Source organism: Rhinatrema bivittatum, chromosome 1, assembly GCF_901001135.1.
Source record: "Rhinatrema bivittatum chromosome 1, aRhiBiv1.1, whole genome shotgun sequence".
NCBI classification, from domain to species: Eukaryota; Metazoa; Chordata; class Amphibia; order Gymnophiona; family Rhinatrematidae; genus Rhinatrema; species Rhinatrema bivittatum.
The window spans coordinates 385,966,589-385,983,135 of NC_042615.1; the positions used below are offsets into that span (position 1 = coordinate 385,966,589).

General features: G+C 40.9%; 1 protein-coding gene across 3 annotated transcripts in view; it reads left to right on the plus strand.

Moving 5' to 3' along the window:
• Positions 1-16,547, plus strand: part of LOC115091242 (low-density lipoprotein receptor-related protein 2-like) — a 271,760-nt gene that overhangs the window by 198,672 nt on the left and 56,541 nt on the right. For all 3 annotated transcript variants that reach the window (XM_029601348.1, XM_029601358.1, XM_029601367.1), the window contains 5 exons: positions 1,631-1,817; positions 3,906-4,118; positions 12,820-13,003; positions 14,557-14,758; positions 14,837-15,001. In XM_029601348.1, the coding sequence (XP_029457208.1) occupies positions 1,631-1,817; positions 3,906-4,118; positions 12,820-13,003; positions 14,557-14,758; positions 14,837-15,001 (951 nt within the window). The remainder of the gene's footprint in view (positions 1-1,630; positions 1,818-3,905; positions 4,119-12,819; positions 13,004-14,556; positions 14,759-14,836; positions 15,002-16,547) is intronic.

The window sequence follows — 16,547 nt, forward strand, 5'->3', positions numbered from 1 at the left end:
TTTCCATTCTAACTTCCTGTGTTCTTAGCACACTGAATGCTGAAAAGGTGGCCTTTTAATCTAACTTGGATGGTAGACTGACGCAATCTTCAGTTGATTTGGCATTGAATTGGTGCTTCCTGCTTTTGCTAGAAGCTTTCCTAGCCTCGTCCTTGCCATCCTTTTTGAGCTATGGGCTGTTTCTGGAGGGACCTACCTCAATATTGCATGTCTGTCCCTTTCTCATTTCAACTGATTGTCATCTCCCTCTTCTTCAACTGCATTCATTAATAGACTACATTTTTCCCCTGAGCTCTCAAAGCTGCTTAACTGTGACTAAACCCATACATTGTATTCTATTTTCCCTCTAACTGAAAACTGAGGAATGTTTATCTTTCTCAGAATAGTAAAAAAAACTGAATCAGCTCTTCTGGAATTGGACCTATTAACCCATAGGGTTAGGGATGTGGACCTATTAACCCATAGGGTTAGGGATGACTAATTCCACTGCGGACGTGCCTTGCTGGTTCAAGCAATAGAATATCATTGTAACTTTATTTTTTAATTTGTCAATTTTTTTCCTAGTATCAAATAGGGTAACTTTCAAAGTTAAAATGTAAAGGTAACACCCTTGTAGCAATTTTCAAAAGCCACTAGATACAATATATGCTGTTGAATTGTCCATAAGATATTCATATATAGGTTCACTTAAGGTGGGTAAGTGGACACTTTCCAAATATGACTATGTCAATCGAACTGTTTATGTAGTTTGGAAAGTGATTTTTCTCAAACTTTGGTGATCCATTCTCAGAATTAGATAGCAGAACTGGAGAGAGTCCAATTTTCATGTAACAATCCTTTTGCTGTGAGCTATTCCCCCTGATGAAAACTTCTGTCGAATGTTTTAAGGATTAATAGCTGAGAACACTTGCTATAATATGCTGAGATAATGACAAGTAGGAAGCATTTGAAGTGGCAGGCTTTTCAACATTTATTGCAACAATTTGAAGATTTGAGTATACTATATTTTAATGTTTCAATTTTTTGTAAATTACATGCACATTTGTTTGGTATGAGTTATGAGTAACAATTTTAGAAATGTGTTTTTTATAAATTATGGAAAATTACACATGCTATTCATTTCATGATATTTAAGTATATACAGTGATGTACATTTGTGTATATCACCTGTGAGGCAATTGGTTAATCCTAAGTTAAAATACATTTAAAACATTTACAATTGTTTTCTCCATTTTGATTTTATTTAAATGGACTCAAACTATGTAAAATCTTACATTTTTGTCAATTCTTTCCCTGCTTCCTGTTTTATTTTTAGCTACGTACTTTAGGGCAAAACAATGCTTCAGATTTTGTGGGAATATGAAGGAGATTAATGCTTTCAGTAAATCCTGATCAAAAACTGATTTTCTTGTTCCCTGTCTTCTGGCATTCCTAAAACAAATTAGGGAGAAACATACATGGCACATGGGTTGGCATTTGAAAAGGCACACTAAATCCTATATTAATCAATTCTATTTACTTGAAAGAGCCTGAGAAACAGGGCTAGGTCTGCCAAAATGCCTTAAGCTGGAACTGAAAGGAGGTTCTGCTAGTGTGAATGATGGATTCATGAGATTCTTGCTGGTTTCAGAGATGTGCTTGTGAAAAAGGATTCCAGCTGAGCAGTGATAAGAACTTGTGCATGGACATTAATGAGTGCAAAGAGCTTGACAACTTGCCGTGCAGCCAGAGCTGTATCAACAAAAATGGCACCTACAGCTGTACCTGCCACCCAGGCTTCCTACTGGAGCCCGATGGACACACATGCAAAGTGACAGGTAAAAGCTGTGGCTTTCAACTGATTGTATTTCAGCTGAATGTTTAGTTTGCTTGCAGAAGACACTGATTTCAGTTTTAACATTAGTGCAGTGAGTGCAGATTCCATGACTGGGAGAAAATGTGGATGTAACTTTCCTCCAAAACTAGTCTAAGTTTTGTGTGTATAATCTAAACTTTAAACTTTTTATTACAATCTTGTAATTGGCCAACTTAAAGATAAGGGTTTAGTGTTGACTTTTTCATATTACGGGTATTAGCTTCATCATAAGATGGTAAACTTATCTATTTGGATCAATGGCTGCTATAACATTTGGAAGTTTTGTATTTTGATTGTAACATGCTTTAAGTGGTTTTTATGGTTGGTTGTTCAGCTTCCATTTTTTTCAGAAGTAAAACTCCAGCAGTTCATTTTATAATACCAGAGTTATCTGCAGACTTATTCATAACTTTTGCCAAAATGCAGTATAAAACTTAGAGTTGGTGTTCCATTTCAAGATATTGTGCTTTAGTTTTTTCTTCAGAACAATACAGCTGCTAGACTGGCCTACAATAGCTGAAGTCTTTGGTTTCTTACCAGCATTGTAACCCATTAAGTGTTGTAGTCAGAATTCACTGGACAACAGTACCCTGTAGGGGTTCTCAGATTAATGCAGAGGGCCACTGCTTACAGCAATTGCATGGGCTAGGAACATACATAGTTCTACTTCTGGAGTACCAGCAGCATGGTCTCCCATGTGGGTGCTTCTCTTGTACACCCCCTTACTGTGGTCCTAGTGGTAGAACATTGAACTATCAAGATGCATAGATCCCATTTTCAAATGTTTTTTAGGACTGCAAGAAGAAACTAGCTAACTACTTCTAACTTAAAAAAAAACAGTCTGTAAACTGGTCAGTTTGGTATATAAACTATTTCCTATCTACTAATGGGGTGGAGGCTTAAATACAACTGAACAACTTGGTATCCCAATTGACAAGACCCTGTTTGAAACCTGCTCCTACGACACAAATCTGAAAAATCAGCATGCTTCAATGCAGTCTCTGTTTTATCTTAACTTTCTCACATTAATTTTTATGGACATATTAAAGAACATAAACTGTAACAATGATACAAAAAACACCAGTAGTAAGTAGAAAATCCTCTATGTATAATTAATACTGCTTAATGACCATAATAGTCACTACCAGCCAGCAACAGCCTTCTTTGCCTTCCGTAATCAGTCAAACATTGACTCAGTTCTGTGCTCAATTTATGAAATACGAAATCTTGTAACTTTGTAACTTTTATGCATATAAAATAAACTTCAGTGTTCAAATCAATCATCCACCAATAGCCCTGCCACTGTCCATGTTTTGTAACACTGCATCAGGGGAAAACAGATATCTTTAAATCTTCAATGTGGTGAGTATTGCACAATAGTTAATATTCATGATGGCTTCATGAATCCTTTTGGCAAAGAAGGCTGTTGCTAGCCAGTACTGCCTATTATGAATGGGCATTAAGTAGTACTAAAATATAGACATGGGATTTTCTACATACTAAAAATGAAATCTTTTTGGGGCATGAAAATGTAAAGATACCAATATTTTCCTGTAACTCGAATTCAGAAACTCCAAAATATTTGACAAAGCATTTATTGCTTATAAACTAGGTGATGTACAAAAGGAACCACAAGGAAACATACATAAAATCATGTACAAATACCGAACATAGACATCATAAATTAAGACAGTCCAAATATCTTATGGGCTTTAATGCCAGTCTGCAAAGCCATGTTTTTAAGGAAATCTTGAAATGAACACTTAGAAAACCAAATCATGAACTGTATAGACTTTAGGGGTCCTGCCTGCAATTAAAAAAAAAATTATATATATGATATAGAGAGGGATAGGAGGGGGGGATAGGGGATATGATGGGGGGGGGGATCAGTAGACAAACGTAAGAATGCTACAGCACCAGCTAAATCTTCATGCAGTGTCTTAACTTATAACATACTTGTAATTAGGGTGTATTTGAAAATATCAGTTAACTTGACTTGGTCCAGCCATAATTGGCCATCTGCTCACTCAGTACATGTATCTGTTTGTAGGCTCAGAGCCATTGTTGCTGGCAGCTATTCAATACAACCTCATCACTTATGGCTTACGAAGCATGAAGGAAGAGATACTGACTTCTGACAAGAACCTGATCATTTCTGTTGACTATGACTTGGTTGAGCAGAAAGTCTTCTGGATGGATCTAGATGCTGAAAGCATTAAGTGGATAACTACCACCACAAAGAAGAAAGGAACTTTAGTGAAAGGTTTGTCTTCTCTTTATAAATAGAACTATATAATTTGATTTCTAGCCCTCAAACTCAAGAGGCTCCTATGAGTTACCAGTCTGCTCAGAGCCCCAGTCAAGCCTGTCTTCCTCTCATCACCTGTCTCAGCCTCCGGAGCAGCAGTCTACCCTCCCCTCTACCCCCAGCCTTAGAAGTAGCACAGCCATCCATGGAAATTCCCTGGAGGCTCTTATTGCCGTTCAGCCCCAGCAACCTGGCTTCTCCCCAGCACAGCCTGCCCCAGTCACTTACCTTCAGAGATCACATTCTGAGGGTTAGGAGTTCTTTGCCCAGAGTGCATACATACCTCTAACTGGAAGATAATCATACATGCAGCACTCGGTGCACGAGACTGGATATTCCCCCCCGGCTGCTGGACTACTGTCTGCATTTGAATTTTGTTCAGTTAGATGAAAAGTACTTTGAAATTAGTTTGAATATCTTTTAGAAATTTTAAATTGCTATTGATTTTTATATTTATCAATGATCCTCCAGAGTACACGTAATCTACCTTTAACCAGCCAGTTATTGATCCTTGTCTTGAATTAATTCCCTGTTGTATCAAATTTGTTTGGAAGTAGTGTGCTTTCACACATGCTTTCTGATTCCCTGCTGCCAGAAAGATAAGGGGATGTGGAAACGTAGACAGCTCATGGGGACCGATGCCTGCTTTTAGCGGGATTTTTTTTTCACTGTTCTGCACATGCTTTCCAAATGCGCCCCAGACACCTCTCCTGGGGGTGCCAGGCAATGCTTAAATTAGGGGTTGTGTTGTCAAGGAGGCGTTGGGGTTGCTTGTGTGCCCCTAGCACCTCCTTACCAGTAGGAGCCTGGGAGTGCTCTGCTGAGCGCTGGTTCAGAAAATGGATGCTGAATTTATTGGCATCTGTTTTTCCTGATCGGCGCACAGCCACAGGTTTGGGGAAACAGGTGCTTGCTAACTGAGTATCCGTTTCCCACCCCTGATGGCTGGTCCTCTTAAAAAAAAAAAAAAAACTTTTTAAAATCTTTCCTTCCTCAGACTTAATATCACCACAATATTAAGTCAGAGGATGTACAGAAAAGTACTTTCTGCTTTTCTGTACAACCTTTGGGGTGCTCAGAAATTAATGCCTGCTCCGGGTACTAGATGCACATTTTTTGCATTGGGAGTGAATAACTAATAGCCTTATTCACATGTGTTTGTATGTGAGTGCTATTAGTTTCCCCAGCACGTTGAATGTGCATTGTAGATAAGGGGCTGTGCATGTGTCTACACAACCCGCATCCAACTGCTGGTTAAACAGTGTGCACAGCTGAGGGCACCGTATTGCATCAGCACCATGGTGTCCTCTGCTGAAGAAATATGCAGACGAGCCGTCCTCTACTACTGGAAAGCGTGCAGGAGCTGTGAAACTGAAACCTAAATGGTTTGTGGTGTTCTCTGGAGACCTCTGCTGGGGCTCCTGAGAGAAACATGTAAAGTCTTTTAGTTCCCTACTACAGAAACACCATTTCCAAGTGCATTATGTATAGATAATGATGCTCTGAAGTGAGGTAGGTTTGCCCCGTACATGTACTAAATTTGAGCCTTGCCAGATTACATTGTAGCTGGTTTAATAGGTGGATATTTTGTTTGTATTGGTATAGTAGCCTCGGTGAGCCACTGAATATATTTCACAATTAAGATGTTTGGAGATGTGGGTCTTTAATATGCCCCAAAGTAATATGGCATGTTTAAGCAAAAAAAAAATTGTCTATTTACTGCAATCCACATCCCCCAATGCCTTTAAATTGTGTTCCTTGGACTCTCTTGATAGAAGGGGTTCTGCATGCTACATGTAAGCAATGTGCCAGGGAAAATACCCTGGAAAATTCTGGTGTTAAATTGCATGGTCTGGCAGATGTGTACAATGGATGAAGTTTAAATTGCTTAGAAGGTAAAGAAAGCAGGTGCAGAAAACTCAATTGTGGTTCCAAAACTTCATGCCAATAGACTTAATACTCTGAGGGAAGAGCAACAAACATGAAACATTATGGTATTGCACTAACAAATCTATTGAAATGCTTTAGATGTTTTGAAAATTACTTGATTCATGTACTATTCCAGGTACAGGCAACTTCCTGGTTTATGCATGGAGAATCTGATTTTCAAAGGAATGCAGACACTTAGGGAATGCATTCTCTTTAGAGTGTTTTGAGAGCACTTTCTGGGAACAAAAGATCTTTTGGAAACTATGCCAAGCTAGAGATCATAGGCCAAAAAAATTAAACTTCTGAAATAGAAATATAGAAAACTTACTCTTGAAGAATACGTGTACCACACTCTTCCCTATTTTACAGGGTTTAGGTCTCTTCCCCCCTCCCTGCTGCTACCACTTCCACCACCTCTTAAGTGTTTGCTTTTTTGTGTTAAAATATCACAGAATGACTCTAACTTTTAAAGCTCACCTTGAAACTGATGTACAGTACAAGTGCACTAGTCAGTGTAAGCTTAACATAGAAACAAATGACGGAAGAAAAGAACTAATGGTCCATCCAAACTTCCCATGGTAGTATCTGCTGTGCCATGCAGGTTACCTCCATGCATCAGTCTGTTTTGCTTGACATGCTTTGCTTATGAACTTGACCATAGAAGCAGTCCTGTGACTTTTTTTTCTTAATGTCTATGCATTAGTACCTGACCCCAGACTGTGTTTAAAACAGTCATGGCTTATGTTGGTTGTCCCTGAATCCAAACATCCTTTCAGCCCCTACCCCCTCCTTTGAAGCAGAGAGCAATATCAGTTGCATCAAAAGCATCAAGGCTTATTAGTTAAGAGCAGTAATCCCATGCACTGCTGCACTCTGGTTATCTCCATGCTTAGTTCTACAGACCATAAGTCAGGGCCCTGAAAGGTTGCTATCTAAATCGAATTCCCCTGCCATTAAAGCAGAGACCAATGTTGGCATTGCATCAAAAGTATCCAGAATTATTTGGTTAAGGGTTGTAACTGCTGCAACTGCAAGTTACCCCCCATGCATGCTTTCGTCATTTCCTTTAGGTCTTGGCCATAGAAGCAATCTTGTGCTTTTTCCCATATTTTTTATTTAGCTTTTTTTCTATACCGAAATGTTTTCACATCTGTTTACAAAGAACAGATTAACAAAGGAAAAGGAAGTACATTGAACCAGTAGAGCTTAATAAAAGCAGGTAGAAATAGGATAGGCAACATTATAATGATTCAACATGGGAGGATTATTTAGTCGCAGGAGTAGTGGGGGGGAGCAGGGGAGAGATGAGAAGTTGGAATTATGTGAAAGCCTGCTTGAAAAACCAGGATTTTAGTTTTTTTTTCTGTAGGCAGTGCTCTTGGTGTAGGTCAGGGGGCATAGAGTTCCAGATGGTGCACGTTCTTTTATGGCGTTGAGATGAGAGGGTGAGTGAAGGGATCCTTTGTAGGTGGATCTGGTGGGTCTCTTGGGGGTGTGAAACTGTAAGAAGTCCTGGAGCCAGTGTATGTCCTGATTATGGAGGGTTTTGTGAATGATTGAGGGTTTTGTAGTAGGGATGTGAATCGTGTCCTCGATCGTCTTAACGATCGATTTCGGCTGGGAGGGGGAGGGAATCGTATTGTTGCCGTTTGGGGGGGTAAAATATCGTGAAAAATCGTGAAAAATCTAAAAATCGCAAAACCGGCACATTAAAACCCCCTAAAACCCACCCCCGACCCTTTAAATTAAATCCCCCACCCTCCCGAACCCCCCCCAAATGACTTAAATAACCTGCGGGTCCAGCGGCGGTCCGGAACGGCAGCGGTCCGGAACGGGCTCCTGCTCCTCAATCTTGTTGTCTTCAGCCGGCGCCATTTTCCAAAATGGCGGCGGCCATAGACGAACACGATTGGACGGCAGGAGGTCCTTCCGGACCCCCGCTGGACTTTTGGCAAGTCTCGTGGGGGTCAAGAGGCCCCCCACAAGCTGGCCAAAAGTTCCTGGAGGTCCAGCGGGGGTCAGGGAGCGATTTCCCGCCGCGAATCGTTTTCGTACGGAAAATGGCGCCGGCAGGAGATCGACTGCAGGAGGTCGTTCAGCGAGGGTTCCGGCGCCTCGCTGAACAACCTCCTGCAGTCGTACGGAAAATGGCGCCGGCCATACGCGTATGGCCGGCGCCATTTTCCGTACGAAAACGATTCGCGGCGGGAAATCGCTCCCTGACCCCCGCTGGACCTCCAGGAACTTTTGGCCAGCTTGTGGGGGGCCTCCTGACCCCCACGAGACTTGCCAAAAGTCCAGCGGGGGTCCGGAAGGACCTCCTGCCGTCCAATCGTGTTCGTCTATGGCCGCCGCCATTTTTCGCCGCCATTTTGGAAAATGGCGCCGGCTGAAGACAACAAGATTGAGGAGCAGGAGCCCGTTCCGGACCGCTGCCGTTCCGGACCGCCGCTGGACCCGCAGGTTATTTAACTCATTTGGGGGGGGGGGTTCGGGAGGGTGGGGGATTTAATTTAAAGGGTCGGGGGTGGGTTTTAGGGGGTTTTAGTGTGCCGGCTCACGATTCTAATGATTTATAACGATAAATCGTTAGAATCTCTATTGTATTGTGTTCCATAACGGTTTAAGACGATATTAAAATTATCGGACGATAATTTTAATCGTCCTAAAACGATTCACATCCCTATTTTGTAGAGGATTCTGAAGGAGATGGGGAGCCAATGGAGGTCTCGGAGGATAGGAGTAATGTGATCTCTTGCAAGTGTTAGTAAGGATTCTAGCTGCAGAGTTTTGGAGCATTTGGAGTGGTTTAGAAGCCTTGGGGAGGCCTAAAAGAAGGGCATTGCATTAATCAAGTTTGGTGAAAATTGTGGCTTGTAAGACTGTGTGGAAATCATTGGAGTGTAGTAGAGGCCTTAGTTTTTTGAGTGTATAGTTTGAAGTAACACATGATTGAGCTGATGAATTTAAGGTTTAGGTGATTGTCTATGGTGACTCCTAGGTCCATGTACATGTTGCGATATGTGGCTGCTGCGGTGGGGGGAGGGTTTACGTTGGAGATGGTCATAGTGTTAGGGTGAGATTAGTTCAGTCTTGGCTGTGTTGAGTGTGAGGTTAAGGTTAGAAAGAAGGATGTTGATAGAGCATTTTCCCAGGTTTTGAGGGCGTTGGGTAGTGAGTCTGTGTTGGGGATGAGTATTTGGACATTGTGTGCATAAATGAAGTGGGTGAGGTGAGGATCAGAGAGGAGTTGGCAGAAGGGGAGAAGGTAGATGTTAGTGTGGAGGAAAGCAATGAGCCTTGGGGAACACCTGACTAGATTGGCTTTGGATTCTCTACCAATTTTGACTTTATAGTTTCTGTTGCCAAGGTAGGATTCAAACCAGCTAAGGGGGGGGGGGGGGGGGGGTACCAGTGATGCCAATTTCTGTGAGACTGTTTAGAAGGATGTTGTGGTGGTTGGTGTCAAATGCAGAGGAAATGTCCAGTAGGGTGAGGATGCAAGTGTCTAAACCTTTTAGGTGGGTATCTGTGAGGGATATTGGGGTTTCTGTGCTGTGGAATTTGCAGAAGCCGAATTGTGATGGGGAAAGTATGTCATGTTTTTCTAGATAGTCAGTTGGAGGTTTACTACTTCAAGAATGTTTGCAAGGAAGGGAAGGTTGGAGAGGTCAGCTGAGTCTAGGTTGGGCTTCTTTAGGATGGGTTTGACTGGCTTTTTTTAGGGGGGCTGGAACTTTTCCAAGGGAGAGGGAGCAAGTATAGAAAAGCAAATAAATAAAATATTGGCTAGGGGTTGTGCTATTGTGTTGGGGATGGACAGTAGCAATTTAGTAGGGATTGTCAGATGGGTGTAGGGTGGAATTCATTTTCTTTAATAGTGATTCTATCTCGGAGGAGGTGGTTTCGAAAGTGTTCAAGGCAGCGTGTGGGATTTTGATGTCTGGATCAGTATCCCAAATCATGGAAGTTGGAACCCTCAGTTGTCTAATGCAACATTGCTTTCTGCTGAGACATTTATTTATTTATTTATTTTTAGTTTTATATACCAATCTTCTTGCATTAGATACAAATCAAACTGGTTTACAAAGAACAATGAACTTGCCTGTAGGCGATACATGGAACTGTGAACATATTAAGAAACAAACTCTAGGTAACATAGTCAAAAATAAACTGACTAGGAATACAATTAGCATTACATAGTAATAAAGATCACAAACGGTCGATCCATTGATAGTGCATGGATCATCAGGCAGGAAAAGACTAAAGGGTATCTGAGGGTCTCTTCAAGGTAACATGAGTTAAAGAAAAAGTAAAAAATGAAAACTTATAACAAACAATATCAAAAATTGTGAAGAGAAATGGAGAGCATGTGACATCAGAGACATCAGGGTAGATTCAAAGTATATTGGTTAAGGGTAGTAATTGCCATGCCTTCTGCTAAAGATAGTAACCTCCATACCAGCAAGTTACCCCCCCCCCCCCCCCCCCCCGCATGCTATCCATTTGTCTTCTGGCCTTTAGAGATTCATAGTGTTTATCCCATGCCCCTTTGACTGTCTTAACAACCTCCTCTGGAAGGCTATTCAGGCCTCTACCACCCTCTCTGTAACAATTTCCTGACATTGGTTCTGAGTCTCCCCCTGGAGTGTTTGATCCCTAGTTCTATCTTCTTTCCAGCAGAAAAGGTTCAAACTCCATACATTATTGAAACCTGTTAGGTATCTGAAGGTCTGAATCATATGTCTCCTGCATATTCTCTACTCTAGGGCATGCATATTCAGATCCCTCTGCTTCTTCTCATTGGTCTTCTGATACAGACCCCACACTATATTTTCATTGCCCTTCCTTGGACGTCTCCATCCTGTCTCTATCCCTTTTGAGGGATGGGCTCCAGAACTTAACAGAATACTCCAGGTGAGGCCTCACCAAGGATCTGCTCCTCTTACTGGACATTTCTCTCCTCTCCCTATACAGCCCAGTATTCCCATGGCTTTAGCAATCACACATTTTATATTGCTTCACCATCTTCAGATCCTCAGACATCCCAAGATCCCTCTTGGTCTGTGCACATAAATCTTTCACCTCAATCACATACAGGTCTTTTGGATTATCACATCCCAGATACATGACTGCATTTCTTGGCACTGAATCCCAGCTGCCAAATCTGCAACCAGTCTTTGGCTTTCTTAAATCTCTTAATTCTCTACTCTAGGCATGTCCGCTCTATTGCAGATTTTAGTATCATCCACAAATACATAATTTACTTTCTATTCCTTCCACAATGTTGCTCAGAAAGATATTGAACAAAACCGGTCCAAACACTGATTCCTGTGGCACTCTGATAGTCAGCATGTAATAGTAGAACGTGTTCTGAAGAGTTGTTAAGCAATCAACCAGTTCGTAATCCATGCCATCACCTTGGCACTCACTCCCAAGCTTACCTAGTGAGGTTTTATTTAGTAACACTAGAAACTAGAAAAGAGCAAATAAACAGCTATGTTGGCTCAAATATACCAGGATTTTTCAGATTCATGACAACTCAATAAAATTAAGTGGTAAAACTTTTTTTTTTTCCCAGGTCTATTTGCCATGAGACTTTTTTAAACTTAGCTGCTTTATGCAATGATGGGTATTTGCATTCCTTTTGTTGCACCTCATCCATCTAAATGTAGTAGATTTGCATACAGAGCCACTGGTTTCCCACAATGCCTGTAGACTTATTTATTCTCACAACAGTACAGTAAGTGGTCTAGAAAAGCCACGGATGTGAAAAAACAAAGACCGGAGCCTTGGGCTGGTTAGAAGCCATCAATAAATTTGCTTTCCAAGGCTCCCGTCTTGCTTTTGTTTTTTCACATCTGTGACTTATCGATTCTCTACAGAATTGCAGGAAACAGTAACCCTGGAATCACTGTTGCTGACATTTCCCTGCTGTTACTTCCCTTTTTCTCTTCCTAACTACATCCTACAGCTGGATTTTTACTCTTCTGCCTTCGGCCTCACACCTGTCCACAACTTTCCTTCCTCAATTGTACCCTGCTTGGTACTGTTTTTCTCAACAGCTCACTACCAGATAGCCACACATCTAGGCTGCCTGGCCTGCCACATCTTCACCCCTCTCATGGGCTTTCATGTTTGTGCTACAACTGGCAGCCCATCCTATAGCTGAGCAGTGCTGACAAAACTATTCCTGTTTAAACTGAAGTTGAAGAAAAAACTGCAGCACCTGTAGCAATAAAGGGGTGGGGGAATGATGTAGGATATGTTAGGGGGAGGGAATTGAAAATGCACAGGAAAGACTGTGCTGTAAAGGAGGGTGCTGATACACAGGAGGCAATGCTATAAGAAGGAAATGGTACAGGATGCAGTAGAAATGTAGGGTAATGCAATGTGCAATACGTCAGGAGTATGGCAAAGGAAGGAAGCTTTAAGTGAATTTGAAAAATCAAATTCAGCTGCATATGTGAACAATTGTACAGCAATTCTTAAATACTTCCAATAATGCTGACTTTTGTGTTCATTTCTAGGCAGACTTATTCATGTAGCATCTGGCGGGGTTTTTTTTTTAAAGCATTTTAACCCCTAAACTGTGGCAGATTGCAGTTGTAACTGGTCTGTAACATAGTTGAAGGCTTTGATATCCAGTGTTGTGCCTTCTATCGCAAATTAGAAAGCATGTACATGGTATATTAAAATGTTACTTTATTGTTTAATTGTACTTTAGGAATAAAATCTGACTGTATAGCAGTAGATTGGATAGGGAGAAACCTTTATTGGACAGATGGGATGGCAGGAAAGATCCTAGCTACTTGGCTAAACTCTACCTGGAAAGGCATTCCTGAATACACTGTTATGCTCGATGCTGAGCTGGATCAACCTCATTCCCTAGTGCTGCAGCCTCTGAGTGGGTAAGCTGGGTTTTTTTTTTTTAATATAGCTATAGTCTCATGAAACTGAATTTGGTGTCCCAGAACACTCGCAGAAATCCCTTGACCGTCTTTTGCAAACTGTTTATGTATAGCGATGTTAAATATCTTGAGTCTGACACTCCAGAATATGGAAAGGTAACAAAATACATTCATAAACTGACTGCAGTCCATCAAATTTATTACTGCAATTGCTGTGGGGCTTTGTTCCTTGTAAGAGCCTGTTAGTCTGTTTGCAATATGCATATTTTAAAGTGATACCTAGCAGAAATCTTTAGCTCTACAACACTTTTTGATCTATATTTGAAAACATTTAGTGAATTTTGAAGTCCAGCTTTCTTAAAGGAGTGCTTTATAGTGCATTACAGCAAGACAGAGGTCACTTGGAACATGGGGTAATGAAAAGGCTGCCTGAATTCCTCTGGTCTTAAGTTTCTTCTGCATTGAAGGTCTTGCTCTTAAATTCATTTAATCTAATGGTTGTAGGATGAAGGGTACTAGCTTTAAGCAGTGGAGATTGTTTTTGTAATGTATACATCTACCTTTTGAAAACGTTCTGTGGGTGGTTGTATATAATAGCTTAATAAACAATATAAGTGTTTAACCTAAATCAGAATATTTACTCACAATAACACAGGCTAGCATGCTTCATTCTGTATGCAAAAAAAAAAGCAAGGATCTATGGTCAACTAGCACTTTGGGAATAAAAGCAATTGCTCAAAAGTAACTTTTTTCTATGCATGTCTCTTCAAAAATCTTGTAAACTACATAAAATTGAAGATAAGTGGGCATTTTTGTTTCTCCTGATGGGTGAAATCTGTCATCTGCAAACACAAAAGAGCAAGTTTTTCTTTATTGTCCTCATTTTACACCAACGAAGTACTATGACACATGTAAAAGTCAAAGTCACTTAGTACTTTTGTAATAGTCTCCCTTACTGCTTTAAAACTCTTTGGGGCAGAATGACAGTAATTGGCACCATGCTTTTTCTAGAACCAGAAACCACTGGTCAACCCACTTAGTAGGTTCAGAGCCTTCAAAAGCTGAATTTCTTCCTGGATCAAATCTTTACTGAATAGAATTTAAGTACTAGGGAAAATGGTATCTGAGATTGGGCTTTTTCTATGAGGGCAATGCTAATGTAATGTGACTTGCTATCACTGCCTCTTGAACTACAAAGCCTATGTAGATAACTTTTTTTAATGGCTCATTTATGTCCCTCTTTCCCTATTTGTTTTAATATGCTTCCATTCTGCTCACTTGCTGCTAATGAGGAGACCATGTGGTATACAGTTAGAACTTGGACAGGGAGGGATACTTGCATGCCTAAGCTGAGTTACTATGTTTTAATTGTGATACAATTGTGCTCGATGTGTAAGTTACAAGCATATACATAATGAAATCCTGTCTTATTATCTTAGGAGCATACCAGAACAGTTTAAAAACAAAACTAAAATCACTGATCCAATTCCTATATGAAATGGAAATCCTACAGAAACAATTACAATTCTTTCATCCTAATTTGCATTAAACAGGTTAATGTACTGGTCTGAAATTGGAGCACAACCTCAGATAGAAAGAGCTGGAATGGATGGCACTAGTAGAGAAGTGCTCATCAAGGAAAAACTGGGCTGGCCAACAGGACTAGCACTTGATCTTCTCAGCTGGAAAATCTACTGGTCTGATGACAAACTAAAATGCATTGGTTATGCCAACCTGGATGGCAGTCAAATAAAGGTACATGACTATCTCTTAATACTTGGGTTGGGTTTGGTGGTGGTACTTGGATTCTCACAAACTGATGATCTTCCCCAGGTGATACAACTGAGAAAAATTCAAAGACCTTTCTCGCTGGCTGTATTTGAAGATGACGTTTACTGGTCTGAAATGAGAGCAAGGACTGTGCAGAAGGTGAACAAAAGGACTGGTAAAAACTGGACTGTACTCCTCAAGCGACATGGCCAGCCCTACAAACTAAAGGTGTGCGGGGGGGGGGGGGGGGGGTGAGGGTTAAATAGCATTTTTTTGGCGTTACATTTAAATATCTAGGATGTAGGGCTCTATAGCTATAGAAAGCGGAGGTTATATGTCTCTTGTTGGGATCAGGATTTCTTTGTGGCAGTGTTCCTCAGCTGTGAAAGCATAAATACACCCCCTTTCAAAGTTCCTTCCAATATCTAGATTCCATATGGGGTGATGGGGAAAGGTGTAATAAGAGTTGGGTATTAGAGAAGGGTCTTTCTGGGCAAGAGGATACTGGAGTGTAATAGAATCCATTTTTTCCCTACATTTCTCTTATACTTCTGGTATTAAGTTGCATTTCAACAGGAATGAAACATCTGGATTAAGGCAAGGTATAAATGAAATATAACAATCTAACATAATATAAGTCGGGCGTTTGTCCAAATTGTTTGACAAATAAGACCCAAAACATCAAAATGGTTTCATCCTCCCTTAGAACCAAATGCCTAATGTACATGCAAGGTACCAATTTCATTACTAGAGTAGAATAGAATAGGCTTTGTTATACACAACTAGGAATATTCCAGCAGTGGAGCATTCATAGGGTATTTAGGGGGAGTTGTAACAATATTCCTCCCTCCCTGCCTCTCTCACAAGGCAGTGGGAGAGGATTTTGCAGGAGTTTACAGGTGTTCAGAAGACAGTGATGGGGCAGAAAGTTGCTGTGGCCTTTCCTGCATTTCCACAGTTGAGTTCTTCCTCTTCCATGAACCTTCAATAAGGGGGCAGGGCACTTGGGTGTTTCTAATCTCTAGGACAGGGATTCTAAAACCTGTCCTGGGGATCCTATAGCCAGTTGATTTTCAGGATATCCACAATGAATATGCATGAGAAATTTTATATTATCTCCAGGATATGCAAGTTTCTCATGCATATTTATTGAGGATATCCTGAAAACCGGACTGGCTGCAGGGTCCCCAGAAACTACAAGGATTGTCAACCCTGGGGGGGGGGGGGGGGATGGCTTTTGTGGAGGAAGTGTGAGGTCCAGTGACATGAATTTTCTGATGACCATATATCCCTAAGTGCTTAAGCCTATTACTTCTGTATAATTTGCTTGAGTACACTAAAGATTCTGCTGAGTCTTGGTTATGTAGAATTGATCAGTGGTGCTCAAGCCAGTTTTCAAATATCCCTCATACATGAGATTTGCATGCACTTCCTTCAATCTGGGGAGAACAGAGCCTTTTACTTGTGCACAGAGGAAAAGACAGACCTCTACTTAGGTCTCCTTTTTTCTGGAAGCGCTTTTTTCACAGATTCTCTTCCTTCTTTCTCCCATTATTCCATTTAACTCAGATTTATCAGAGTCCTTTTAACTCCTGATTTATTTTTCCAGCTCCTCCCATTGAAGGTGGTCAGAACTTAATTCCAAAGCAATCAGAACTTAGGAAGAGAAAAATCTGGGACTAAAACCTCTGGAATTAAAGGTGCCCACCAGGTGCTGCCTAAGGAGTTCTTTCCCCTTATGTAAAACTTCTTATAGCAGCAACAAAGTTTACTC